At 32.1% G+C, this 26,559-nt stretch overlaps 5 protein-coding genes across 5 annotated transcripts in view; 2 read left to right on the top strand and 3 right to left on the bottom strand.

Annotated features, from left to right (window-relative positions):
- The first annotated feature begins 1,744 nt into the window (after window positions 1–1,744).
- Window positions 1,745–11,276, top strand: Gdap1 (ganglioside induced differentiation associated protein 1). Its single transcript, XM_088234723.1, has 6 exons — window positions 1,745–1,842; window positions 7,864–7,972; window positions 8,402–8,594; window positions 9,280–9,459; window positions 10,014–10,214; window positions 10,474–11,276. Exons 2-6 carry the CDS (start codon window positions 7,883–7,885, stop codon window positions 10,782–10,784), a joined length of 975 nt encoding a protein of 324 aa, XP_088090849.1. The 5' UTR covers window positions 1,745–1,842; window positions 7,864–7,882; the 3' UTR covers window positions 10,785–11,276.
- LOC148285710 (uncharacterized) lies at window positions 1,850–7,552 on the top strand. The gene is made up of 4 exons (XM_088234833.1): window positions 1,850–2,306; window positions 2,822–2,884; window positions 3,108–3,197; window positions 4,167–7,552. The coding sequence occupies exons 1-4, from the start codon at window positions 2,177–2,179 to the stop codon at window positions 4,244–4,246; spliced, it is 363 nt and encodes a 120-aa protein (XP_088090959.1). The 5' UTR covers window positions 1,850–2,176; the 3' UTR covers window positions 4,247–7,552.
- On the bottom strand, window positions 10,472–13,646 carry Fitm (acyl-coenzyme A diphosphatase Fitm). The gene has a single exon (XM_088234608.1). The coding sequence runs from the start codon at window positions 13,536–13,538 to the stop codon at window positions 12,417–12,419; it is 1,122 nt and encodes a 373-aa protein (XP_088090734.1). The 5' UTR covers window positions 13,539–13,646; the 3' UTR covers window positions 10,472–12,416.
- A 1,665-nt stretch (window positions 13,647–15,311) lies between these two features.
- Window positions 15,312–19,336, bottom strand: LOC148285707 (opsin, ultraviolet-sensitive-like). Its single transcript, XM_088234502.1, has 7 exons — window positions 19,185–19,336; window positions 17,936–18,121; window positions 17,309–17,518; window positions 16,994–17,130; window positions 16,552–16,904; window positions 16,382–16,464; window positions 15,312–15,782 (listed from the first exon to the last, which is right to left on the bottom strand). Exons 1-7 carry the CDS (start codon window positions 19,238–19,240, stop codon window positions 15,677–15,679), a joined length of 1,131 nt encoding a protein of 376 aa, XP_088090628.1. The 5' UTR covers window positions 19,241–19,336; the 3' UTR covers window positions 15,312–15,676.
- A 710-nt stretch (window positions 19,337–20,046) lies between these two features.
- The window catches only part of LOC148285705 (uncharacterized), a 60,804-nt gene continuing 54,291 nt past the window's right edge, over window positions 20,047–26,559 (bottom strand). The window contains exons 7-9 of the mRNA XM_088233910.1: window positions 25,951–26,144; window positions 25,695–25,800; window positions 20,047–25,167 (exon numbers count right to left, since the gene is read on the bottom strand). Coding sequence (XP_088090036.1) covers window positions 24,663–25,167; window positions 25,695–25,800; window positions 25,951–26,144 — 805 coding nt within the window. The 3' untranslated portion in view covers window positions 20,047–24,662. The remainder of the gene's footprint in view (window positions 25,168–25,694; window positions 25,801–25,950; window positions 26,145–26,559) is intronic.

The raw sequence follows: 26,559 nt of genomic DNA, 5'->3' as shown, positions 1-26,559 counted from the left end.
AGGGAAAACATTTTTAAATATAAAGAAAAGTTTGAGAATAATATTGCGAGAGAAAAAAAAAATCAGACTCGTTTTATAACTATCAAGTCCAGAACCAAATATATCAGCCTTGTCCTCATACTGATTGCCATATCTATGGAGCCTAGGGATAGGCGAGTGCATGTGATAGTTGGTTCTAGGACTTGCAGAACAAAAAGGAAATCTGTGGCGGGTATGTCGACCAGGTACACGGAAACACACCAACTCCAGCAAATCTGGACAGTCAATTAATGAATTGATCACCTTAAAAAGTAATATTAGGTCAGTTAGGATTCTTCTATCAGAAAGTCTTAAAAGATTTGCTGAAGGCAACAATTGATTCTAATTAAATAAAGCAGCTTGAATATGAAGTTTAAAATAAATATATTTTAGAAATTTCTTCTGGACGCGCTAGAGTGAATCAGAATGTACACGATAATGGGGCGACCAGACTGGAGAAATATATTCTAAACGACTTCTAACCAGGGAGCAATAAAGTGACTTGATTGGTGCGATACTTTCAAATTTATTAGTAACCCTACAAATAAATCCCAACATACTTAGCACCTCATTTGAAATCTTGTCAATATGTTTGATAAATAATGTAAGTTTATCATCAAAAATTACGCCAATATCCCTGATGAAATCAACTCTTTCAATTGTTGCGTGGTTCAACAAATAGTTAAAAATGAAAGGTTTCTTACTTTTAGAAAATAAAATAACCTGGCATTTATCTACTCGTATATTGAGAAAAATATTATTTTTATTGCACCACTCGTGAATTCTATTGAGATTCATCTGCAGGGTATTGCAATCATCAGTATCATTTACAATTCTATAAAGTTTAAGGTCGTCAGCAAAAATTAAATATTTTACATCGCTAAAAATTTCAACAATATCATTTATATAAATTAAAAATAAAATAGGTCCTAAGTGTGATCCTTGGGGTACGCCGCTTGTTGCTAAAAAACTATAGGAGATATGAAAATTTATTTTAACTGCTACTTTTCTATTATATAAGTAATTAATGAATCATTTGAAGAGTTCATCGCGTATTCCCAGTCGACCAAGTTTCAGCAACAAGTTAGAGTGGCAAACTTTGTCAAAGGCTTTACTGAAGTCGGTGTATATAGCGTCGACCTAGTGCATCTTATGAAGTGCACTAGTAATACAATTCTCGTACAAAATGATATTGGTGACTGTTGAATGACCAGTTGCTCAGGAGCAATGATTTGTTTTAAAGGTATAATTAAGTTATCAAGTACAAGTTTTTCAAACAACTTAGGGAGGGTAGACTGAATACAAATAGGTCTGTAGTTGGATATTTCATCTTTGCTACCCTTTTTAAATATGGGTGTAATGTGGCTATATTTCCATATATCAGGAAATACGCCAGTAGTTAAAGACTTATTGAATAAAATTTTAATAGGATGTGCTAATATATGAATACAATTTATAATGTATTGACTGTAACTTGCTATTTCAAAATCATTCGTCTTTTGAACGGATTGCTGATCGCACGTATCACCAAATATAAAAATATAATGTCGGTACCTATCTAACAAAAAAAAAAGTTTTACTCACTGGGAAATCTCGTGTCTACGGGTCTCCGTAGCGAGAAATTTAGAGGTTGTTTTTTTGGCAGCAAACATTTTTTTTTGGCGCATGAGTTTTCACAAATAATGTTTTTTTTTTAAAGTTACGAATTTCTTTATTTTCCCGCCAATGGAGTTGGCGACCCTATCACGCACGCGCTTTCAGTCAGCTCCCTACTTTGTCGATTGTTCGGAAGTTCCGTTCACTTTTATCACTTGATTGTTTTAAGCAGGCAGTTTTCAGCCAATACAAGACTTTCTAGTCATTCTTCCGATGTCGCACAAGCCACTTGCTAGTAAATCAATACAGTTTGTGGCGCAACTGTCGGCGGCGTGTGCCCAGCCACGCCGTGCCGGCCGGCGTCCTTCTAGACGAACCGCCAATTTATCCGTTTCCATTCGAAATCGCTGTCACACTGCTCTCTGTGTTTTTGCACTTTTTCTTCGAAATACCGAGTTGTTGCGTACCGAATCGTAATTCTACGAAAAAACTACATCGTTTTCCGAAACGATATCCACATTTATTTAAAGAACGGATCAATCGTGTTCAAAGTCCCAAATTTATGAATTTATCCGATGACAAGATTAATCGACGTTGTTTTGTATGCATTAAACACTTCAACGCATTCAACTTTAGCCAATACAATGACATCCAGCTTTTATTGTGCTCTGTGCCTACCATTGGATTGCCAGGTAAATTACATGATATTTCATACATAATTATTTCAAGAATTTGTCTCATGTTGCACGTTTATTCGTCCCGTTTGCCTGCCCTGCAAATTTATAACTCATAGGGAAAGCATACTTTTATTAATCTGGACCCATTTTACAATTAAAGTTATTAGTATTTCTGCAAGAAAAATATATGTACGACTTAGGTTAGCTTTCCACTGTAATTGCACCTTATTTATCTGTCTTGTGTCTATACAATTGCAAGTCTGCTTTTGGAATGTGGTGTTTGTGATTTGTCTTACAGTTTTGCTATATCGTTCCATATTTTTTGTCTCAATCGGAGTTTATATTGTTTTTACAGTTGATTAATCGGGTTATAATGTATGTACAAAGTTGGCGTAGTGCCTTTTCCTGCAACTTCCGACATTTTTATTTGGTCATTATTTACAAACAATTACTAGGGTGGCATGGTGTGTATACAATTGTAAGGATGTGCTTTTGCAATGTGGTGTTGGTAATTTGTATTTTTTTTACAGGGTTTAACAAGTCACCATCCAAAGAAAATAGTTTTCATTATTTACTTGGTGAACAGAGTTCGGGTATGTATTTCTATAATTTTCACATTTCCTTACACCCCTTCTTTCAGACTTATGTTCTATCTCAGTTATTATATTATCGTTAATGCTTTCTACACGTCCTAACCATCTCAGATTATTCTTTTCTATTCGTTCAAGCCTTACTCGATCTTTCAAGGTTTTTCCTGAAATTCTTGCATTATGTTATCTGGTATGATGTTCATTTTATTTTTATTGTGAATTACAGTCGGCGTAGCTGTTACTGAAGAACTCCCCTGTGCACTCCCGGAAGGCGTTGCCAGTTGCAGTGGTACGACTTTCATCCAACCTATTTCTGGTTTGTAGTAATATTTTTTTATTTTTGTAATAAAAATTTACAGACATACATATTTATATATAAGAGAAAGAGAAACATCTTTGTTTCTTTGTTAAAAAGAAAAAAATAAGAAAAAATACATATAAATTCAGGAGAGTTCAGCGTGTGTAAGAGTTAATGGGAGATTTACATCTTGGTTTGCGATCTCAAAAGGCATGAAACAGGGATGTGTAATGTCACTATGGTTGTTTAATCTATACATGGACAACTGTATGAAAGAGATAGAATGTATGGGTATTGGAGCAAAAACTGATAATTTTTCAGTCAGCTGCTTGTTGTATGTTGATGATGCAGTTCTGTTAGCAAGCAGCAACGAGGATTTGCAACAAATAGTCTCTAGAATGTATGATGTATGCCTGGAGAGCCAATTGGCGATGAACCAAACTAAGTCAAAAGTGATGATATTTGAACGTAGTTATACAGAAAGCAGCCAGCCATAGAAAAGTGAAACTGAGATAATAGCCATTTTGTGAAAAGGGTGAATTATAAAATCTACACAACAGTTGGAATGTTTTTGACTAACAAATGATAACAATGAATACATAAGTTTTTTTAAATATTACAAACAAGAATCTTATTATGTATTTGACAAGTTTAAATGATTTTTATAGTACCATAAGATTTTTCTAGTTTTGTGGGTGTTTTCTGCAAATTTACAAATGCCGTTTTTGTGATCGACAAAGACTACAGCGTCTGAGCGTGGGCCATTCCTTTTTTAATTATTAAAAAGTTTATAGCACATTTATATCGTATGACATGACCATGAAAGTGACCCTCTCAGTTGAAACAAATTTCTGACCCATAATTTTCTCCAGCAAATCGGCATATTAAAGCTGTTTGTATTTTCGAAGAACTTAAAATGTATACATACAGTTACTTGTCCGACTCATTGACACATTGTCACATATTACTAATTAATAATGTTTTTAGATATCAACGCTGATGACATATCAGGCCCACTGCGTATTTCTGGTCTGAGTGCACTCCAGCAGAGTAATGTAGTCCAGTAGTCAATGTTAATATTTAGATTTTTCAATCACTTATATGATATTTGAGGAAAATAATTGTATTCTGTGCTTTCCCCGCTATTATACCCGACCCAGTGATTACGAAAATATTGATGTACTTCGTTGAATAACTAATTGAATATTTTAACTTTAATATAATAACTCCTATCTAGTGAGGTCCCAATATCACCGGAAAACCCCTTAATTAAGAATATAAACAAATAAGTAAAGAGCCATAAAACATAAAAATAATTTACCATGGAACCTGATGTTTGTCAATTAGGATGTTTGAATATTAAAAAAATAATTTGTTAATTTATTATAATGGGTACCCACAGTAATGGGAAATTAAAATGTTTTAGCTGTTCATTAGGTATTAATTATTACTCTACAAAAAAAACGTAATTATTATTATACAAACTCTATTCTACAAACTATTCTACAAACAAAACGTAATTGTGGTAAATGAGGTATATCAGCTCGATATTGATCCAAGAATACTTCAGAAAAAGTTTCTTCGATTTCTTCCTTAAGAGTCATATAAACTATCATCACATCACTTAGAAGTTGATCGTTATTGTCTAATTCACTTTCGGAATAGGTTGAGCTGCTAAGTCTCCAAGTTTCTCGGTGAGGTACTATTATTTCTATATCACTTTCACTATCCGTTATCATTTTGAATGATATATTTTGTAAATTTATTCACAATAAAAAGGACGCTTTGCAGAGTTAAATTGTTTGTTAGAGTAACAAAGTAAGATTAAATATATACATATATAAATGTAAAAAATATGTAATTTACCACAGCTGTTTGTAATTTCGGCAACTGTTGTCCATCTCGCTCAATCCATTATGCGTGAACTAGCTATTAGTGAAACGGAATATTTTTCTTGGAAGAAATATCAATTTGTGAGACAGTTGCACAAAAACTTTTTTTATTTTTTATTATATTATTACAACTACCAAGAAATAACATAACTTCTTAGTACATTTACCAGTTATCTTTAAGTTTCAATCTAAATAACTCCCTACAAACATTTAGACATACTCTTAAAATATTGTTGATTAAAAAACTTGCATAAAAAAATTAAAGTGTTTTTAGGCATTACCTAGGAGGTGAAATAATTTATCTAGATGAAACTCACCGACATCAATAAAGGTTTGATGCCGCCCGTCAATTAAAAAATGCGTTTGTAGTGTCTAGAGGCGATTATTGTAATGGTATCTATGCAGGTCTACCAATGAACAAAATGACTCGCCTACAATCTGTATTGAATACCGCAGCGAGACTTATTTTCGGAATCTCTAAGTTCAGTCATATCACTCCACTACTTCGGGAACTACACTGGCTACGTTTTCCACAGAGGGTGGAATACAAACTCTGTTGGCTTATGTATATGTCACTGCACAACTCTGCTGTAAATAAAATAAATATCCTGAAACAGGAAACCCGTGAATTGTACCTTCGGGGTGGTACTGAATATAAAGTTCACGGGTTTGAAATTGAAGGCCATGAAATCGTACAAATGTTTGATGTGCCACATCTTTTGAAGGGATTTAGAAATAATATGCTAGTAAAAGATGTACATTTTATTCAAAATTCTGTATCAAAAATAGCAAAGTGGTCCCATATTGTACAATCATACACATACGATCAAGCAAGAGGGGAAGACTTTTTCCAAATGCACAAATTAACAGATTGTCATATTTTCCCTGATAAACTTAGAAAAATGAAGGTCAAGGTTGGTGTTCAGCAGGACAGTAGGAACTACCATGAAATCTTTGGCAGATACTGTGGATGATATTGACGATGGGGCATCGCAGACTGCTGATCTTGTCTTATTTATAAATAAACTTATCGACAGTTTAAATGGCAGTTCTCTCAATGCTGATAGTATTATTTGTAAATACCGTTGTGGAGTCAGATTAACATCTCCCTACTGGAAATTTTGGCAGGAAGCTATTTCCATCTTAAAATCAGTAAAATTTGTAGATTCCTAAAACCAAAAAATATCAATACCACCTACAGTGCGTAACTGGATTACAACTCTGGAAGCAATATCATATTTGAGTAATAAATTACTTACATGTTATAAATTTACTTTTGTGCTTCCACGTAACCTTAACCAAGACCCCATTGAAAACTTTTTTGGCATGGTAAGAAGTCAGGGTGCACGTAACATTAACCCCTCTAGTTCAAATTTTATAGATGCTTTTAAGTCGCTTCTCATATCAAACTTATCTCATACTCGCTCCATTGGAGCAAATTGTGAAAATGATGACGGTGAAATTTTAGATTCATTAAAACTTTTTTTAACATCGGACATCGAAGTCACTCCTTACCAACAAGTTCTTCAAGACAGAAAAGTAGTCAATATGTTGCGGTTTGTAAATATATAGCTGGTTATGTGGCAAAACGGGCTCTATCTAAATTTGGATCTTGTTGTGAATGTAGACTGGATCTTAAATCTAAAATACAGTTACCGGGGCATAGTTTAATAACTTCTAGGGCATGTGGTCCAAATACTTTAATCCACCCAACAATCAAAATCTATAAAGTTTTTAATACCATTGTCAATCACTGCAAAAATAATTTACCGATTATTTGCCATAAGTTTCATGTTATGTCGAGTTTGAAGGAAATAGTACTATCTAAATTAAATCCAGCATGTTTATCTTGTCCAGCACATAGAGGCCATCTTTTCGATTTTATTGTTAACTTAGTATTACGATTATGTATTTTTTCTTGGTGTAAACAAATGAACTTTCTATTAACTGGGCGAAAAAAATTAGAGTCTTGCATTGTTGATCCTCTCAAATTACAAGCTAGAAAGTCTTATAATAAAAGACTTAAGAATAAGAAGCGCAGACAATAAAGTAGATACATGCATACCCTTTTCTTCTTACCTGCCATATAAGCACTTCATTTCATTACTTAATAAGCATATAAGTGCTTCCTTCTTGTTTTATTCCTAAGCAGCAGCCTAGAAATGTCAATGTGAAATAAAATAAATTATCCACCATTAATAATATTCTTTTGTTTCAGAATGGTGATTGTTGATGCCATGGCTCTTAATCTGCACGAAGAAAATATTTTTCATCCAGGAATAGCAGGGATCCAATGCTGATCACAATGCTGCACAATTTTTAAATAATACTCAATTGTTATTTTTGATAATCCAATATACTAACCACACATGTATATAATATTATTTTACAAGTGTCAGTTTTCTTTCTCGATTCTTTCTGACGTATATAATAGAATTGAGCGATTTATTTTAACAGTAAAATAAAACTATTAAAAATGTTTTTAAAATTTTTTATTTATGTATTCCTATTCCATAATAAATTTAATGTGCAATATCAATATAAAATTGTTTTTTTAAATACAGGACAGAAAAATTAAATTGCGTGCTAATACTTGTATTTAATTAAGCAATTTTGTATTGATATTGTACAATAAATATCAATATACGATGCAACGCGGTGATTTGAATTTTCGCGCCATCGTCAAAGCTTCTTGTATGCCACACTAAACAGCGCTGCGATCGACGCCCAAAGTGCTTAGATATAGTACCATAGTTTCCTATCTAAAGATATCTGTAATCTGTGGTTTTAAGTTTACAAAATAATCAGGTGATGTCGGCTTTCGGCCGCACAGCTAGAAAGATGGTGGCCCCCGCGGGATTAATTTTATACTATCATCCGTACAGCTTTTACTCTCAAAAGGTGCTCTATTTTACTATTGTTGTGTATTGTATTATCGGTGAATTACGTGTTCGGTCATATCGATACATTTTTGTAGGTTGTATGAATTGGATATTCCGAAAGTTTGAGAAGTTTGTACCGTGAAAAATAAACAAGTTTTGCAAAGTGAAAATTATCATGTAGTGACATAATATATAAAAATATCTTGGTGACTTTAGGAAATCTCAAAAATGAAGTCTAAATAATAATAATAAAAACACCATACATACCTACCTACACTAAAAATTATTTATATCTAATATTAAATTAATCTTACCTACCCACCCCAGGGTTCAGAAAAATGCCGTTGAAAAAAATGCTTTATGCATTTAGTAATTCAAAAAAATATTTTAATATTTTTTTCTCTTTTATTAGGGTCAACAATTTCATAGATTTATTTTATTTTTTTAGGTGGTAATGGCCTTAAATGAGAAGAAACTACCTTTCGAATCTGTTATTATAAACATAACTAAAGGAGAACAGTACTCTCCAACATTCTTAAAAATCAATCGGCGTGGAGAGGTACCCGTTCTTCAGGATTCTGGAAAGATTATTCCAGATTCAGCGAGGATCATTGACTATCTCGAAGACAATTTTACAAATGGTAAATTTTTTATTTGGCTCGGTGGTGTAGTTCTTAAAAGGAAATGAACCGTTTGAAATATAAATATTAAGTAGTTAAGCTTAGAAATGAGGATTTGCATTGAGAGCTTGGACAGCAGATGGTCTTCTTACAAAGCTGTTGAGATTTTATCCTCCCTAGAAGGCTATTATTAAGGAACATTTATCAGCTATGTTCATCAGCACTGGGACTATATTGAAGTAGGAAGAAGTTATGTAGCTATCAGTGTAGCTTGTGAGATAGAAATGGAATCTAGAGATAAGAGAGGAAATTCTGAGTTATGAGGCACCCAGTGTGCTACATTACGTGCACGAGATGGGATACACACATGAGTAAAAAAAATAACTTATAAACTGCAACAGCCCTTAGATCCTGGGCTGGTATCGGAACAGCAAGGGTGATTATTTTAACTTTATATAATAAATGATCAAGATACGCTGCATTTGGTGTTCTAATGTAATATGTACCTTTGAGAGAGGATAAGGGGATGACGATGATAATTGAAGTAATACTTCTAACATTGTCTCCAGTTCAATTATTAATAGGTATTACTTAATTTTGAAAAGGTATGAAAATATAACAGAGATTAATATGGATTTATTTTTATTTCATATCAAATTTATTATTGATTACTAAGAAATGTTGAGGTATGTGTTTATTGTTATAGGAACTCCCAGCCTTATGCCAGGACCAAAAGGTTCTGAGATTAGAAATAAGGTAGAGAATTACAGATCACTAATCGATGCTCTTCCAGCTGGGATTATAACAATGGGATCTTTTTTTCACCCAGAACTTTGTGGAAGCCCCAAAATGCCTTTCGTAAGACCAGTCAGACAAATGCTAAAGAGTAAGTAGAGTCGAATCTAAGTGTAATGGATCTGCTCTTGATGATCAGTAATTATTCAGTACCAACATTAAAGTAACTTCAGGTGCTAAAATTTATTGATTTAATAACAATTAATAATTTAACTAAAATAATTTTATCATGAAGGGTCATGTTGGCAAATGAAAATAATGTTACCTTAATTTTGTATTTTTTGAACGGGACATACATTTTCTTATTTAGAACTATTAAGTCCATTTTGCATTTTCAATAAAACACTGATCACATCCATAACTTTTTGCTAAAATTTCATTGCAACACTGCACGAATATACAAGTTTTACACACATAGATGAGAAGTCCCAACAGAAAACGCCAAAATATAATTTTTTACCATTTGTGGACTTACTAGTTTTACTAGATAGGGTAAGTATATGCAAATAAGCGTTTATTTAAAATCATGTTTAAAAATACCCATGATTAAGTTAATAAAGGACGGCGTGGCATTTCACACTTCATTTTGTTGAATGATAAAAATATTTTGTATTATTTAGGTGATGTAAAATTATTCCATTTTAGGTGCTGAAATCAATAGCTCAAAAAATTTGAGAATGAATGCAGACTTAAATCCTGAAGTCAAAGAAACACTTTTAAAGAAAGCAGAATTTCAGGATAAAAAACACGAAATCTTAACTGATAAAGATGAATATGTAAAGATATTGAAACGTGTTGAAGATGTTTTACAAACTATTGAAAAGGAGCTTGCAAGCCATAAAAAAGGTTAAAGAAGTATTTTAAAACATACCTGTATCACACTCAACCATGTTACAATATTTCCAAAGTAAATTTATGAACTGCTTTTGATGTGATTTGGTATTTTCCTTGTGGTCATATCTTTCAAATTAATATTTACCCTAGATTTAAAAATACTAATTTTTGTGTTATGATTCAATCATGTTTGATTTGATATATCAATTTATAAGTTTATAATATATGCAGTTTTAATGATTTTGAATGACTTCCATGACATTATTTTCAGATGGCGAAAAGCTGTGGCTTTGCTCTAGCGCGTTCACAGTAGCTGATATTAGTCTGACAATACTTCTAGTGAGACTTGATTCTTTGGGACTAGATACTTACTTCTGGGCAAAAGGCAATCTTCCTCACATTGAAGAATACTATTCTAGAGTACAACAAAAACAATCATTCAAGGAATCCATTCCTGACATGTTATTCCATATGAAAGTATTATTCAATTCTCAATCACCTTTAGGAATAGGCGTAGGTGTGGTTGGAACTTTAGGGTTTATTCTTGGAGCTGCTTTGATAATGAAAAGGATATTCTTTTAACATGCGATAAGTAATGGGTGAATTCATAAAATAATTTCGGTTAAAATTATGTCAGTGATCAAAACAATTTTATTTGTAATATGAAATAGTGTTTTAATTTTTAGGTGAATTTATAATCACACAGATCTTGAGAATAATGTAAATATCATAGATCAAAGTATTTTTATACCCAAAGAAAATTAAGTTATTCAACACTCGTTTAACTTTGTATTTTTTTATATTGAAATAACACCCTTGTACATACATACGTAGAAGCTCAGGGAATAAAAAAATGGATCGTGGACCTAACGGAGCAGTTAGTGGAAGATTTCATTTACAATATAGTGTGTTCAATACCAAATGTGGATATATCAAATAAATATATTTATAATTGATCACTTGTAATGGAAGATGTAATGTTAACCTTAGAAGTTGAAAAAACAAGTGTATTCTAGGAATAATATTAATAAATATGAATTAGTATATGCTTTTTTCATGTAGTAACAACACAAATGGAATTTAAATCTTTTTATTATGGAATCATTATAAAATTTAACATGTATAAATAATATATTCACAATACAATTCTACAGGTAAACACATAACTTATTTAAAAAAGTAAAACAAATAGAAAACAAAAGTAAATAAATAAATAATTTATGTATAACATTATGTAATTACTACTTACTGGAGAATAAAATGCAACAACATGAGTTTAATAGAATAAATGCACACCATAAAAATAAAAATATAAAGCGGGATGACAAAATCAATGAATAGTGAGATATTTTTGTATAAATTTTTATATACACTAAAAGGAATTTTGAGCCCACAAAAATAATTCAGTTCAAAAACTAATCTGTAAAAAAAGAAAAAAACTATTTTTATCAATTTGAATATGTTTATTTTTTTAAAAAGCAACTAGCATTCATTTTTTTTATGAATAATGTCTTTCAATTACTGCTTTCCAACGAATCTTAATTCAACTTAATATTATAATCAATAGGTACGTATATATGAGTCATGATACAATAAAAAATAAATAATAACAATGTAAAAGTAGATAAACCCTTAAAATATTATAAAATGTATCTATTGATAAGAACTGTCACATCCATTTATCAATTTGGTTTTCAATAAAATATAACAATGCATGACGAAACACCAGAATGAGGGCTGTAAGATTATTAACAGTGCTAAAAATTTTCATTTGAAAATTTATCCATCTTTCTCGGCGACATGATGGCATCGGGACCCTAGAGATGACCCTTGCAATGTTTGTTAAAAACTTTGAATCACCCAAAAAAGTGTCATTTTTGAAAATGTAAGTACATTGATATATCATTCAGTTTTAAATGTTTAAAAACTGATATTAAGCTCTGCTTCAATTGTTTAGTGAAAATATTATGCTAATTTGACATGAAATTACCAAGTATTTTGCTATTAATTGTGCAAAATGTTATCGTAAATTTGACAGGTAATTAGAATGATGAAAAAGTAGTGACTTATTAATTAAGATTTTGTATTAGATATAAAAAATACATTTTCTTAACTTACGATTTCTTGTGAATTCCCTGATACCGATGTGAAAATATTTTTTTAAAATTTAACTACAACAGACCTTAACCATGAATGCAAATTTGCATTTTATTTTTATCTCACCGTTGTCGGAGCTGATGCATCAGCCGGTACATCCCCCGCTTCTTGTCCCCGTGATCCATAAATAGGGTTACCCATAAAGTGCTTTCCGTTAGTGACTAGACTGCGCTTGCGAGCTACAGGAGCAGGAGTGGCCACTCTGTCCTTATTGTACTTGAACACACCATCTCCCGGCAAGATGGGGAACAACAACGGTATTCTGTACCACACCACGTAGGTGATGTACCACGTCAGGATAGCGATTATTCCGCTGACGAGCTTTTCCACCATTATGTGATAGTACATCAACGTGCAGAAGAGCATCAAATCCCATAGAAGTTGGAGTGCGGTCATCGCGATAAACAAGCCCCGAACATAAGGCGAAAATTTGGTATAACTGTCTTTCAGAATGGTGAATTCGGCTGGGGGGAGATTTCGCAATGGATTCGACCGCAGAGTCTTGTCATTAACACTTCTGGAGTACTCCTCGTCTCGGATGAACTCGCGAATCCCATCCCAGCCCACAATCGCTCGAGCTTCTTCGATCAGTATTAAACATGAATAAATCAAAATAAAACAGTGTCCAGAAATGTCAAAACCATTCCAAAAATGTCCACTTTTGAGGCATTCAGGTTTGCTCAAGTATGATTTAATGTTGCATCGTCCGTACGAGTATTCGATGTAGTTGAAGAAACTTGTCCAACTGTACCAGAAGAATGTGGCGATAGCTAATCGTGTCAAATGCCCTTTGATAATTCGATCCCTCTTTCCGCAGCAGTGCGTATAAGCGGTCATGGCGCAAAATGGCACTGTCAACGCGAGGGTCCAAAACCACCCAATTTTAACAAAATATTGGTTAAATACATTATCGCTTCTGGAGAAGTAAGACTTTGGGAAAGGAGTAAAGTCCGCTATTACAGATACAAGAAATAGGGCACCGAGGTATATGGCAATCTTAATTTTGATGTCTAAAAAGATAGACTTTTTACAAAGATGAATAATCATTGTCAAAATAACTTCTTTGACCGAAGCCGGGGTGGTTGTAGGTTTACTTCCTTTTCCCACATCACTGCGAAAATCTGTTGATCCCCGAAAGTTCCTTGAAGCCCCTCCGGGCCCTCTGGAGCCGACCGCCATAATTATTTTTTGTTCAACTTCAGTTTTATTTTTGTGACATTTCTGTTCACAGACAAAAAGGTTCGAGATGACCGATGACCGTATTTTCAACCATAGAAAATGATAATCTAAAATGACAAGAGGCTACAACGAAATTTGGCTTTTTAGTACTATTACTTCCTCTTTTGTGGCTTTTTTTACCACACTCACACCTCACACATTTTTTCAATTTGTTCAGAATCACTTTGGAGAACCATGGTTTTATCGTAACTTGTTCTAAGAATATTCTTGTCATGTACGAAGTTGTTTCTTGTTCATCATAACGAGGAGATCACCTAGTGGTAGGAAATTACTATACGCAGGATCCTCGGAATGGACGGCCTCCTTTTTGTTAATACGTCCACCTTTTCGTTACCGGGAATATCACAACAGCTAGGGATTCAAGACATAATAACACTTTTATTGGATGCCTCTGATAACAAAAGTAGAAATCGAGTTTCCACGCCGTGCTTGTCCTTGGGATAAGAGGATGGAGGGGATTTGACCTTTTTAGGGCACTCAGGGAATTTGACGTGATTAGAAACTTGCTATATTGTGAGCTTAAGGTGTGCTTAACAGCTTCTCAGATTGTGATACATTCTGCTGTAAATACAGACACATTATTGTGCAATTTGTTTGGTTAGTAAGCGATTAAAGTTTAATAGCAAAAGAATTTGTAATTTAAAATAATAAAAGTTGTCGCCAACTGTTACATGATATTAAATTTAGTTCTTCGGGATGCCCTTAAACGTATCCTTCAAAACGTAAACTTTTATATGTGTACGTAATGCAAAAAAAATCGGTTTGATTTATGTGCTATTTTATTATTTCCGAAATTCGCTTGGTGGTTTCTGCGTTACACGGTACAAATAATCTGATTTGTATTAATTCCGAGCTTCTTATAGCACGGTTTCCATAAAACTCAGCAGCGGTTTCTATTTAACTTGGTACCTACCTGTAATAATCTGATGATTTAGGCCTGCAGTTGTTGACGTTTATGTATTGTGCTCCAACTGAATGGACAAAATAATTGATAAATTAGTAAATCACTGATTTATTTAAAATATACATTTATAAAATAATTAATGCATTCAACTTATTTTGGAAAGGAACAACAAAAACAATGTTCGCAACAGAAAACGTTTGTCATTTGGTTTGAATTAAGAAATAGTTTTATTTAAGTCTGCAGGCAATGAAATTAAGGGTCAGGCTGGAGTGAGGCCGATAAGGTGGGAAACGAAAACTAACTATGTAGGTCAGATGAGAATATTTGAACTTTACTACCTACATATTCCCAGAATATTCTGGAATATGCAGGTAGTAAAATATTTTCTTTGTTCCTCACTCTATAAAGAACTACACTAAGTGAGAGAGTCGTGTGTGCAATTGTAAATTGTGTTGATAATAGAGGTAGGTACCTATTAATTTTTCTGATTTGATTAATGTTAGGTGGGTACGTATTATAAAATAAAACATGCTCTATAATTTATCATCATCATCATTTCCTTTTCGCTCCTTATGGTGCAAAGGGCACTGCATTGGTACACCAATCGCTGCGTATCTTAATCAGTCCTACGCTTCAGGTACCAGTCTAGCAACTATGTATTCTAGTGTAAAAACACCCGTTTAAATAAATATTTCATTTCAACCATGTCGGTAATCGAACCCAAGACCTCTTGCATGGTAGGCAAACGCGCTGACAATTACACCACGAGGCCGACTAAATTACAATAAAGCAAATAATTAAAAAAAATGTTTTGTCACATTGCTTTATTTGATCAGATTAATGATATGAAGTGTTCAAATATTAATGATACAAACATTTATTAAATATTTTTGTACTTAACATAAACAAGTGAAAATTCAGATAAATAATATTTTAATACCATAATCCATCACACCATAAACAAAGCCAAGTTCAATTAAATCAGAGATCAGAAATTCCATGTCCTTAAGGTGCCGAGTCGTTAAAACAATTTATTACCTCTTACTTGCTACTTTTTTTGCAATCGGTGGGGTTGCATAATATTATTTTGTTATATTATTATTATAAACAAAACTAATGACATCACAGTGTACTTTTTACAAGAGGTAAAATAATAAAAGAGGTTATTGATTGCTTATCCAGTAGCTGCAGCAGGAGCTTGAGTGCTTTCAGTTGTTGTGGAAGCAGTTTCTAATGGTTCCTTGATGGCCAACCACGGAAGTTTTTTCTGTAGTTCGGCCCTGTTAAAATTTTGTATGGATTAAAAACAATTTTAACCGTGGATATATTTCTTTAATTATTTTGTGATATTATTGTTAGTAAATACTTTAATAATAATAATTATTAATGTTGATGAGTCGGATTGCCCAAAATTAAGTACATACGTACATAATTTTAATAACAGTGCAATTTAAATAGTGAATGGCAGAATAATGAAAACTTATACAATCGGAAAAAAATAATTTACAGTTGCTTTTAAATGTGAAAAGAAAGGGTACCTATTAATTTATAAAATAGGTACAATTTTAATCAGAAAAAAATGATATTTATATATATTTTAAAAATATTACTTTTTATAACATAAATGAAAGATAGCTCCAAACTTATTTATTGTTAACAACATAATAAATAAATAACAATTAGATTTTTTTCCAAATTGATGTAATAAAAGTAATTTTAAGTATGCGCCTTTTGACTATGCGATATTTTATATTGATAAAATAAGTATTTACTATTTAGTTAAAAAAAAATATTTGAGTAAACAAAAACAGTTTTAATGCCCAATTTAATAGAAAAATAGAACAATTAAAGTGCTTTTTTTAAAATTAAAATAAAATACCTGTATCTTGGATGACTGATGGCATAAACATATGGGTCTATACATGCCACCATTTTGCAAGCACATGCAGGAATCATTGCGATCTATAATAATACAATAGTAATTACTTTTATCATGAAAATAATAATAGTTTAAAAAACATTTACATTGTCTGCTGATAGATGAATTACCCCGGGAGTAAGAAGTTTGTGATCACCAAAAGCACCAATTAGTGCCAAAACTGCGTATGGAGTCCATGATGCCACAAATAGGAAGCAAATAGTTATAGCTGCCTTCGCTATTCTTATTTCAGCAGATTGGTTAGCTTGGTTCTGGTTGCTCCTCAGGGACTCAACATTCATTTTCTTAGCTTGCTCTTTAAGGGCTTTCTCGTGATTAATTACATGGCTTACAATTTGACTATAGTAATAAATTATCATAGACATTGGAATCACATAGCTGCATGTGAAAATTGTGCCAACAAAAAGATGGTTGTCGAATGTATTTGTTAAATAATCAAATGTGCATTGAGTCAGGTAACCCTCTGAAAAACAAAAAATACATTTAGTCAGAAATGTTCAAGATTCTATTAAATATAAAGCTTCAGCTGAATTTTGTTTATATTCTGCTAACCTGGAACAAATCGTCCCCAAATTTCGAGCAAAGGAAGAACTGCCCAAGGTGTTGTATACCCCCAAACTACCGCCAGCATAAACAAGGCTTTAGTTTTAGTTAACTTTCCATCAAAGGGCCTTGTGATGGTATTGTATCTGTTAGGAAAATAAGTCATAATTTTAGTTTTAAATATCAGAAAACCAACAAAGAGAGTTGCCTATAATTTGAAATGTATTTTATAAATGTAAGTAGGTACCCGTACTCTTTCTAGTACCTAAATATAAACATAATGTGCATTTAAGATGTTTTAACGATGACTATGGAATTTACTACCTGTCGTATGCTATGCAAGCGTTGGTCATTCCAGCTCCTATACCACTCAGAGAACCCATGAAAGCAAATGCTTGGCAACCAGCTACGCCAGCGGCAAATCCTCGATTGAAGCAGTTATAAATGAATATGGGTGTTTTGGCCATCATTAAGAAGTCACAAAATGCCAAATTCATTACAAATATATTACTAGGTGTTTGAAGAGATTTAGCTCTAAAAAGAAAGAATGAAGTCAAAACATGTTACTTACCTATTAGTATAATAATTTTATTCAAATTAATTTAGTTTTTTAATAAGAAACTAATCACTAATTACGTAAGTAATAATCAATTAAGCAATATTTTTAAATACTAGGTAAAATCCAATTAGAATATACTTCTGCTTTTGTATTTTTTTATAATAAGAGTTTTTGTTTTAAGCACGATGAATAAAAAAATCTATAAAAAGTATATAAATATCCAAAGAAATGAATGAATGAAGCTCAACGGAGTACTTTAAGAATAATAAAAATATTATTTCAATTTCAATGCGATAAATAATATGAGAAAAAATCCATATTTTTTATTAAAAAAATTGAGATAAGTATTAACTACCAAATGTAATTTTATAAATACGAAATCCAATACTCACGTTGAAAAAACCCACATGACTAGTCCATTTCCAACAATTGATGCAACCGTAAATGCTGCGTAGATCATCCCGAGTAAGAAATGTACGGAGGCTTCGGGGTCCTGGAATTGTAACCAGTGTTCCGGAATTTGCTTAAGTTCTTCTGGTGGCACATTCCACCCCAGAAAATGTATTTCATTGGAAATTCTATAAAATCAAACCATTCATATATATTGGGTAGTTTGACAATCCAAACATTTAGTTTTATGTAACTAAAAATGTAATTAAATTAAATATAATTAACACATAAAACATAGCTTAAGAATGAATTAAGTGCTAATGTGCATAAGTCATAAAAAATACTCGCACGACTGACTTGAAAAGGAACAACAAATTGTTTTATAAAAAAAATTTTGGTACTTTGACACGGAATATTGGTAAATTAATAAAATAAACTGGTTGAAAATACAAATCATAAATACTCTACCAAGTTTTTACATTGCCATAAAAAGTGCTATGTGAATACAATTTAAATTTATTACTTATAAATCAAGGTAATTAATTGTAAAATTTTACTTTTTAGCTTTTTCCAAATATAATTTTTTTTTAAAGTTTTGTTTTTTTTTTAGTTAGCTACTCCAAAATAAATAAAAACAATTAAAACTAATTAAAAACCGTGTTATACATATCGACGTTGGAAAGGAAAAAGTTACCAAGCAACATGTAGCAACTTTGCAAAAGAGCCAATTGAAGTTTTTTTTAATAATTAATAAAAAAATCTCATACACGATTATTAATAAAATAATAATAAAAGAGAATAATGTCGAACATTACTCAAGGGTTCCTGGTTTGATATTTTGTCCCAATTTCATGCTTGAAATATTTTGTTATTTGTAATGTCATTGTGGTAAAACAAATTAATTTGAAATTTTTTAAAAATCAATTTGCGTGATTATCTACATAATTTAAATAAACATTTGAAATACGACATTCTTTGTAAATTAAAAAATAAAAAAAATTTAATTTGCTCTTTTGTAAAATTGCTACATGTCGCTTGGTAACTTTTCCTTTCCAGCGTCGATATTATGAACAATATATTTTATCAGCATAAGAGTTTTTCTATTTTCTAGTGTTGTGTTTCTTTAAGTTACTATTTCAATATGCTCAATTTAAAAAAATTATATTTGTAAAATAACATATTTAACAATAAAAAGAAATTAAACGTTTTTTACTAAGGATTATTTATTAGGTAAGTGATAAAAAAGTTGACCTTGCTTCCGGCCTGAGGGCGGAAACATTGTAAAGAATATCATGTTCTAAGAACATGATGATTGAGTTTCACAAAACTTCAATTGAATTTTGTAAATATTTATAACCAATTTAGCCCTAGGCACCTTGCTACGTAGCTCAGTGCCCACTGACATTGTATTGATCTCAACTGCCATTATTTATACCACATTTTAATCCAGTGGCTTAATTCAATTATCGAAATTAAACCAATTTTATATCAGGTTGATCCATTTGATTATCCTGACCTCTGATTTATCCATAATATATGTATGGGTTTACACATGTTGGAATGTGATTATACAAAGAGGGGTAGGCGAAATCAACTTGTTAGATCAATGGATAACCTTTGTGAGGTTTCATCCCTTCGATCTCAGATTAAATAGAGCACACCTAATAGAGAAATATATGCAAGGATATAAAAGGTCATTAACGCATGACCCAATAAAAAAATTAAGTTTGATAAAATAAGCATTTATTAAAAAAAACCGAAATTCTGTCTTTTTATTGCATGCTTGACAATTCAACCTAAATAATAAAGAAGAAGAAAGATTGAACTATATTATATATATTTTATTGTAAATTAAGCATTAGTTAGATTAAGTCAGACCTAGCCTACGGTATGATCAATTTTACTAGTGACCATATGCGAAATTTATTTGTTTCCGAATCAAATATGTACATGTATATAAAACAGATGACTTTATTTAATAATAATTATTAAACAACACTTAGTTTGGGAGGAGTACCTAAGTTTCTTAAAATCAAACCACAAACTAACCATTATTTATTTTTTAAATTGGGAAACAAAACATTGTACTTAAAACACATAAATATATAAAAATGTAATGGGGACTTACATAAAGTTAAAGTTCTTGCTGTTTTTTCATGAAAATTAATGCTTTGTTTAAAAAAAATTGTAAAGAACACGTCATTAAAAGTATCGTCCATCGCTAATGACTACTTTCTCCCACCTTTCTGGCACCCTATGTATACCATTTCGAAAGAACGACTCATCTTTTGAGGTTATCCATGAACCTTTATGAGAATGGAAGTGCTGCTCAGCCAGGTCATGAGTCATCGATAGGAACAAGTGGTAATCGGAAGGCACAATGTCCGGTAAATATGGCGGATAGGGTAGGACTTCTCATTTGAGGGTTTTCAAGTATCGGTTGTCATGCTGCAAAATTACTTTGTCGTGTTTCTCCTTGTATTGTAACCGTTTATCCTTCTATGCTCGGCTTAAACGCATTCGTTGTAGTTGATAACGATCTCCCGTGATAGTTTCGTTGGGTTTGAGGACCTCATAATACACTGCACCCTGCTGATCATGGCGCAGAGCAGAGATGATGATGATGATGATGATGTTCGGTGATGTTCCAATAGAGCATGGTCACTGTAAGTCTCATGAAAATTTCATGTGTGCTCCGAATGTGTTTCAGCTGCAGATTTTAAAAAAATGCAGTCAAATTTCCAGCAAATACTCTTTTTTGGCAGGAAATTCTTTTTACTCTTCGGCAGAATAATATATACTGTTATTTCAAGACTAATTATGAGCTTTACGATGAAGTTAGCTGTAGTATTGCTCGATGTAAAAAGGCTAAGATAACACCATCCGTTGGGAAATGTGATTAAATAAGTGGTAATCAGTTTTTATATGCTCACATATTATATTTTCTAACTATATAACCATGATTACAACTTTTTTGCACCCCGGAATTTCCATGCCGTCATCCACAATATTAAACGGTGGCTACAGGTCGAGTGTGGGTTAGGTTTAACGTAAAGTATGATTCAAGGATATGTTAAAAGTTACAAGGGTTAGAAAAATCAACATGAGAAACACAATAAATAAGAGTTGGTAAAAACCCTACTCAAAAACAAAAAAACAGTACTTGTTTAAAACATTTTATTTATATTTAACAAATAGTAACAATAGTACATAATTATGTCAAAGGATCCAGTCACATGTAAGGTAAGGTATAATGAATTCTTCATACCAATAGGGGTAATAAATTTTCACAACTAATCTAATACACTTAGGTACTTATTTTTATTTACACAGTTCTGAAGAAATATTAAACATTCATAGGTATTTTTGTATCAAAAGAGGTTGAAAATATTTAACAGGTCTTAAATAAATACTCGGAAAAAAAACAAAGAAGTACACATAATATTATCACTATAGTATGTCACAATGAGGAAGTGCAGTGGTTTAAAAAAAATATCTCAAAGTAAGCAATAACATAATGATTTTTATTTTTGTGTATCGTATTATCATTGCTAATGTTTTTTAATTTCTTAATCATTCCACGCTTGACACTGACATTACTAGTTCTCTTTATTGAGTTGTTTTGATTGGTGGGCTGGCTACCCAGAAACCAGAAATCTATCACAATACTCTATCATTCGTTTATTTTATGAATTATTTCATGCATTTTAGAGAAACTTCACCTTACAACTAAATGCTTTAATCAGTACCACCTGTAAGAAAACATTTTTAAATCCAATTTCCAGCAGCACTGAACTTCCTCATTATTTTATAAGTACTGCCTTTTTACAGAACAAGATATCATTATTTTTAAGTGAAAGTTTTCATTGCTCATTGCTTATACAAATTTATTAAAAATTTTTAATGCTCACAGCTTTCAAATAAATTCAATAGAGATGACGTCATTCATGAATATTACCTACTATGGTTATAATTATTGTCTATTAAAAGATTAATCTGCGAAAATAATATTCATAACCCTTTACGACTGCAGGAATTATCCCACTGAAGCTTTTAATTACGATCCCAACAGCAATTAATAAATAGAAGGAAAAAGGAAAAGGTACCAGCACATTTGTGCCATTCTGAAATAATTTGACAGTCACATGTTCAGGCGTATTTGATATTGTGTTGGTTAAAAAAAATTCACACTCTTATGAAACCAATTGAAAAGGGATAATGTATTATTACTTTTTAAACATTAATTTAAAGAAGAAGAATATATGGATGTCAAGGCATTTACAGTGCTTGTGAGCTGTCATTGGCTGGTTTAATTGGCCACTTTTATTATTTGAGAATAAAATAATAATGCTGGTTTCTATAACAATAGAGACACTCGTTTCAATGATACCAAATATTAGTATAATTAAAATATTCAGACAGCTATACGGACATATACGTTATGAATTTTACGACATACAGCAAGGGTGATAGTTTGTAATTGACACAATATACTATTGGGAAGGCATAACTATTTATTTAAAACTAAAATATATTTCTTATACTTATCATACAGGGTTACCAATATTGACATAAGAAGTGAATGTAAACGTGAGAAAGGTATAATTTCTTGGTCTCTAACGGAACTTAAAATGGAAGAATGTTTGTTTACATGAAATAGAAAATTAATGAAGAAATGTTATTTTGTGTGCAATACAAATTATAACCTCAGTATAATAAATTGGTCACACTTATAAAATGGTCATGAGTATAAAAGTCACATCCTCTGATCATTACCGCAAGAATTAAGAGACATATAGTAGGGATTTACAATAAAAATTTAAACAAGTAAATATAGAGAATAATAAAAAATAAAGTGCAAAGAAGCAATCATAATATAAAATTGAATCTGGTTGCACATAGAATTATATGAAGTTAAGACCAGCAATGTAAAAGACGGTTTGTGCCGTATATTTTGTAAAATAAAAAGTGTTAATCAGAAAAAATTAAGCCAAGTCCTAAAGAGAAAACATAGCAGCCGACTATCCATTCAAGAATAGGAAGTCACTCCTTACTATAAAACATATTAAAAATGATGATGTGATTATAATTTCTCCATGTAGGATTAAGAATACAGTTCTGTGAGTGAAATACGATTCTAAACAAGTGCTCTCGATTCGATGGCAACACTCAGATGAATATCCTAAGTAAGGAAATCAAGTGTAGATGAGTCCATCTCGTAGTGCAGTAGTTAGCGCGTTTGCCCACCATGCTTGAGGATTGAAAAAGTGGTATACTACACTGAAATAAATATTTCATGTTTCTAGACTGGTACCTGATACGTAAGGCTGATCGCCTTACATCAAAATGTACAATCATTTGGTGTACTGATGCAGTGCTCTACGCACCATTGGGTGCGGACAGCGATATGACGATGATAATAATTTCTCTGTGTTAATTTTATCAAAAACTATATAATTGGCGACCATTTCAACTTCAGTCCATTTTTTTATTATTTATGATTATTATGATACAAGTTTATTTTGCATAATATTAAAAGAGATGAGAAATTCACACATCTGGTTTAAGTAACCATACAGTTGGAGGTAGATATAATAAATAACAATAAAAAATTAACTCAAGGTACCCATCGTTAAGAAATGAATTCTTGATGTAAGGAAGGAATGCGGGAATGTGTTTTGATGCCGCCGGTTTGATAACAATTGGGGCCCCTATATTCAAGAAAATAATATATTTATGAATACTGATCTGCTAACTTTTATCTAAACTCAACCGGTGAACGCCAAAACACATTACCCCATTCCTTCTGTGCGCCATGAACTCGTTGCCCTGACTATCCACAAATACAATTTATAATAAATTCATCTAAGGTAAGTTTTGACTAAGAGTTTCGGAATAATTACCACAGCAAAGCTTTAAAATAAAAACTTGAAATGCAAATAAAAACAGATGTACATACCAGGTAGCATCATAGCAGGTATTAGTTGTACAGTAATCTGTAGTAATTACTTTAATGATAACCGACATAAAAATAATTGCTTCACATTATAAAAATCAATATCACGCAAAAGATCACTCAAAACAAATGAGTATAATTTTTTTCAAAATGCAATTCAACCATTTTTCTTTCCAGCATCAGTGATGTAATGTTTGATAAAATATAAAAGGTAGGTACACGATATATACACTCGTATCGCAGGTAAATATAGTGGAACCCTGTGTCGTTGCATTCCCCTAATTATTTATTTATAACAATGTCAAAATCTTACACTAGGCCATTTATTTTGTGAACACGTATAAATTCAAAGTGCAACATCCGAATCACATTTACTAATATTATATACCTCGTATCAAAATGTCTTTTATACTTAGGTTATACACGTCTTAAAAAAGTTTAGTATTTATAGTAAGATTAGACACACTCAAAATTTATTGCGCTATTATTGGAAGTATTATTTTAGAGGACATCTAGGGTTGCCTAACATTATCATTATTAACATCAATCACACGGCTAAAATGGTTAGGGAATTCTAAACGTTTTCGTTATTTCATAACACGAGAAATAAATCAGTCCTAAGCATTGCTATTAAAGTACTCCATCTGATAAGATATACAAGGGATATAAACATTATAAAATTAAGAAACCATCTACATCATTTAGTATAAAATAGATAAAATCTATCTAAAACATAACCATCAATATTACAGTAAAACGTCTAGAAAATACGATTATTTTTCTGGTTCTTTTAAAATATCTTCCGGTTCAATACAAATCACGTCAATAACTGTGGAAACATCGTTCTCATCATTTTTAAGACTATCCGAGTCACTGTGGGCTGTGGGTGTTATATCCTCGGATAGATCACCATCCGCATCGTTTTCTGTTTGCGAAGAAGATGGAGTTTCGAGCTGAAGGTCGTAGTCCATAGTCGTGTCGTCGGTGATGTTAATTTCTGCAGTGTGAAGGGTGCAAGTGTCAGCAGACAGTTTGGAGTTAGATGTTTGGCGGTCTTCACAGACGGTGTGGTACTCGCTGGGAGGGGGCTCAGGGGAAAGGTCCTCAGATAACTGGGTGCCTGGCCCGAGGTCCAGGCTGTGCGGGGGCGGGTTGGACCGGGGGCGTGGTCGGGGGCGGGGGGATGTGGAGGCCGAGCGCCGAGGGGGCCCACAATGTCGACGCTCTCGACACTGTCTCCCATGAGAGTGAATGTTGTCTGATGTGTTGGAACTGCGTCTAGAAATTAAATGTTTTTTTAAACTAACCCCACAACACATATTTTTCTTTTGTTTGCATTTCTTGCATAGATTTGTTTGAAATTTACGTTAATTATTTTATTTTCATACAGGTATCATTTAAAGTGATTCTAAATGAAAACCAATTATTCCTAGATGGCGCTTTTATATTTTTTTATTCTAAAATGCAATTTTTAAGTTTATTTTGAATGGTTATTTTACAAAACTTGGTTAGTGGAAACGTTACTTTATATTGATTGTAACAAATACCATAACAATATAATTTAGGTCCTTTTCACAAAATGGTGTACAAAACAAAAAATTACTTATCTATTAAGATAAGTAACTTATTAAAGTTTAAATTTAAGTTTTATGGTCATTTATTCAATGATTACAATTTATGTATTTTAATTCATCATTTGTATATGAACAAGTATGATTAACAAATGATAACAGAAAATAATAATAATAATAATCAAACATACAAGAATACACAATAAAAAATAATAAAAGAAACACAAAAATAACCTGTAGCCATAGACACCTCCGGAAAAATCTTTGGACATGTGAATTGGTCCCCGAGATGAATGAGGACTATACAATACAGTTTCTCTTGACTTTTCGGTTGAATTTCCTGAAAATTGATAATTTTGTTTAGAGACATTATCATATTAAATTATTTATGTGTATGTATACATTATAAAAAGGTCTTAAGAGCTAGTGAGGAGGTAAATTCATTTCATATATATATTTTATAAAATTTTCAAAAACATTTTCATATTACCATGGTGCTCATCATCATCTATTGGCCTCTGTCTCGACAGCATATGTCGGCGGGCGGTGTCGGAGTGGGAGTTGGGGGGGCGTCGGGGGCCCCGAGACCTGTCTCGTACGCGGAGTGTTACGGGACCCTCGCTGGGGATGTGCAGGTCCATAGCCATGGAGCCCTGGGAGCCGGCTAAAGACTCCCGACTGTACCTGAAATTTCTCCCATCAAGTCAGATCTTCTTCATCATAAGACAAGCATAGTTGTGCGAAAATTGCGCATTAAACTGATATTTATTATACATAATATAATTAAATAAAAAATGTATTTCTCACTAAGAAAACCCGTGCCGAGGAATATATTTTACAATTTCAATATATGTAACATGATTTATGTATAATCTTTTTTGGGTGAGCCTGTGTAAGTTGGATTTATTCCAACATTTAGACCATGGTAGCAAGATCCATCTTCTGGGTAATTCACAAAAATGGTTTAGCTTCTAAAACAGATAACTATCGTCCAATTGTTTTTACCTCAAATATATCAAAATTTTTTGAAAAATGTTTAATGAATAGAATCATGGATTATCTAGAAGGCAATGAAAAAAGCTCACAAAATCAATTTGGT

The sequence above is a fragment of the Micrasema longulum genome, unplaced genomic scaffold (assembly GCF_059751315.1).
Source record: "Micrasema longulum isolate JH-2025_06_02 unplaced genomic scaffold, ASM5975131v1 h1tg000011l, whole genome shotgun sequence".
NCBI lineage: Eukaryota > Metazoa > Arthropoda > Insecta > Trichoptera > Brachycentridae > Micrasema > Micrasema longulum.
The sequence above is the reverse complement of the archived record's forward strand: the minus strand, read 5'-3'. Positions and strand labels throughout refer to the sequence as shown.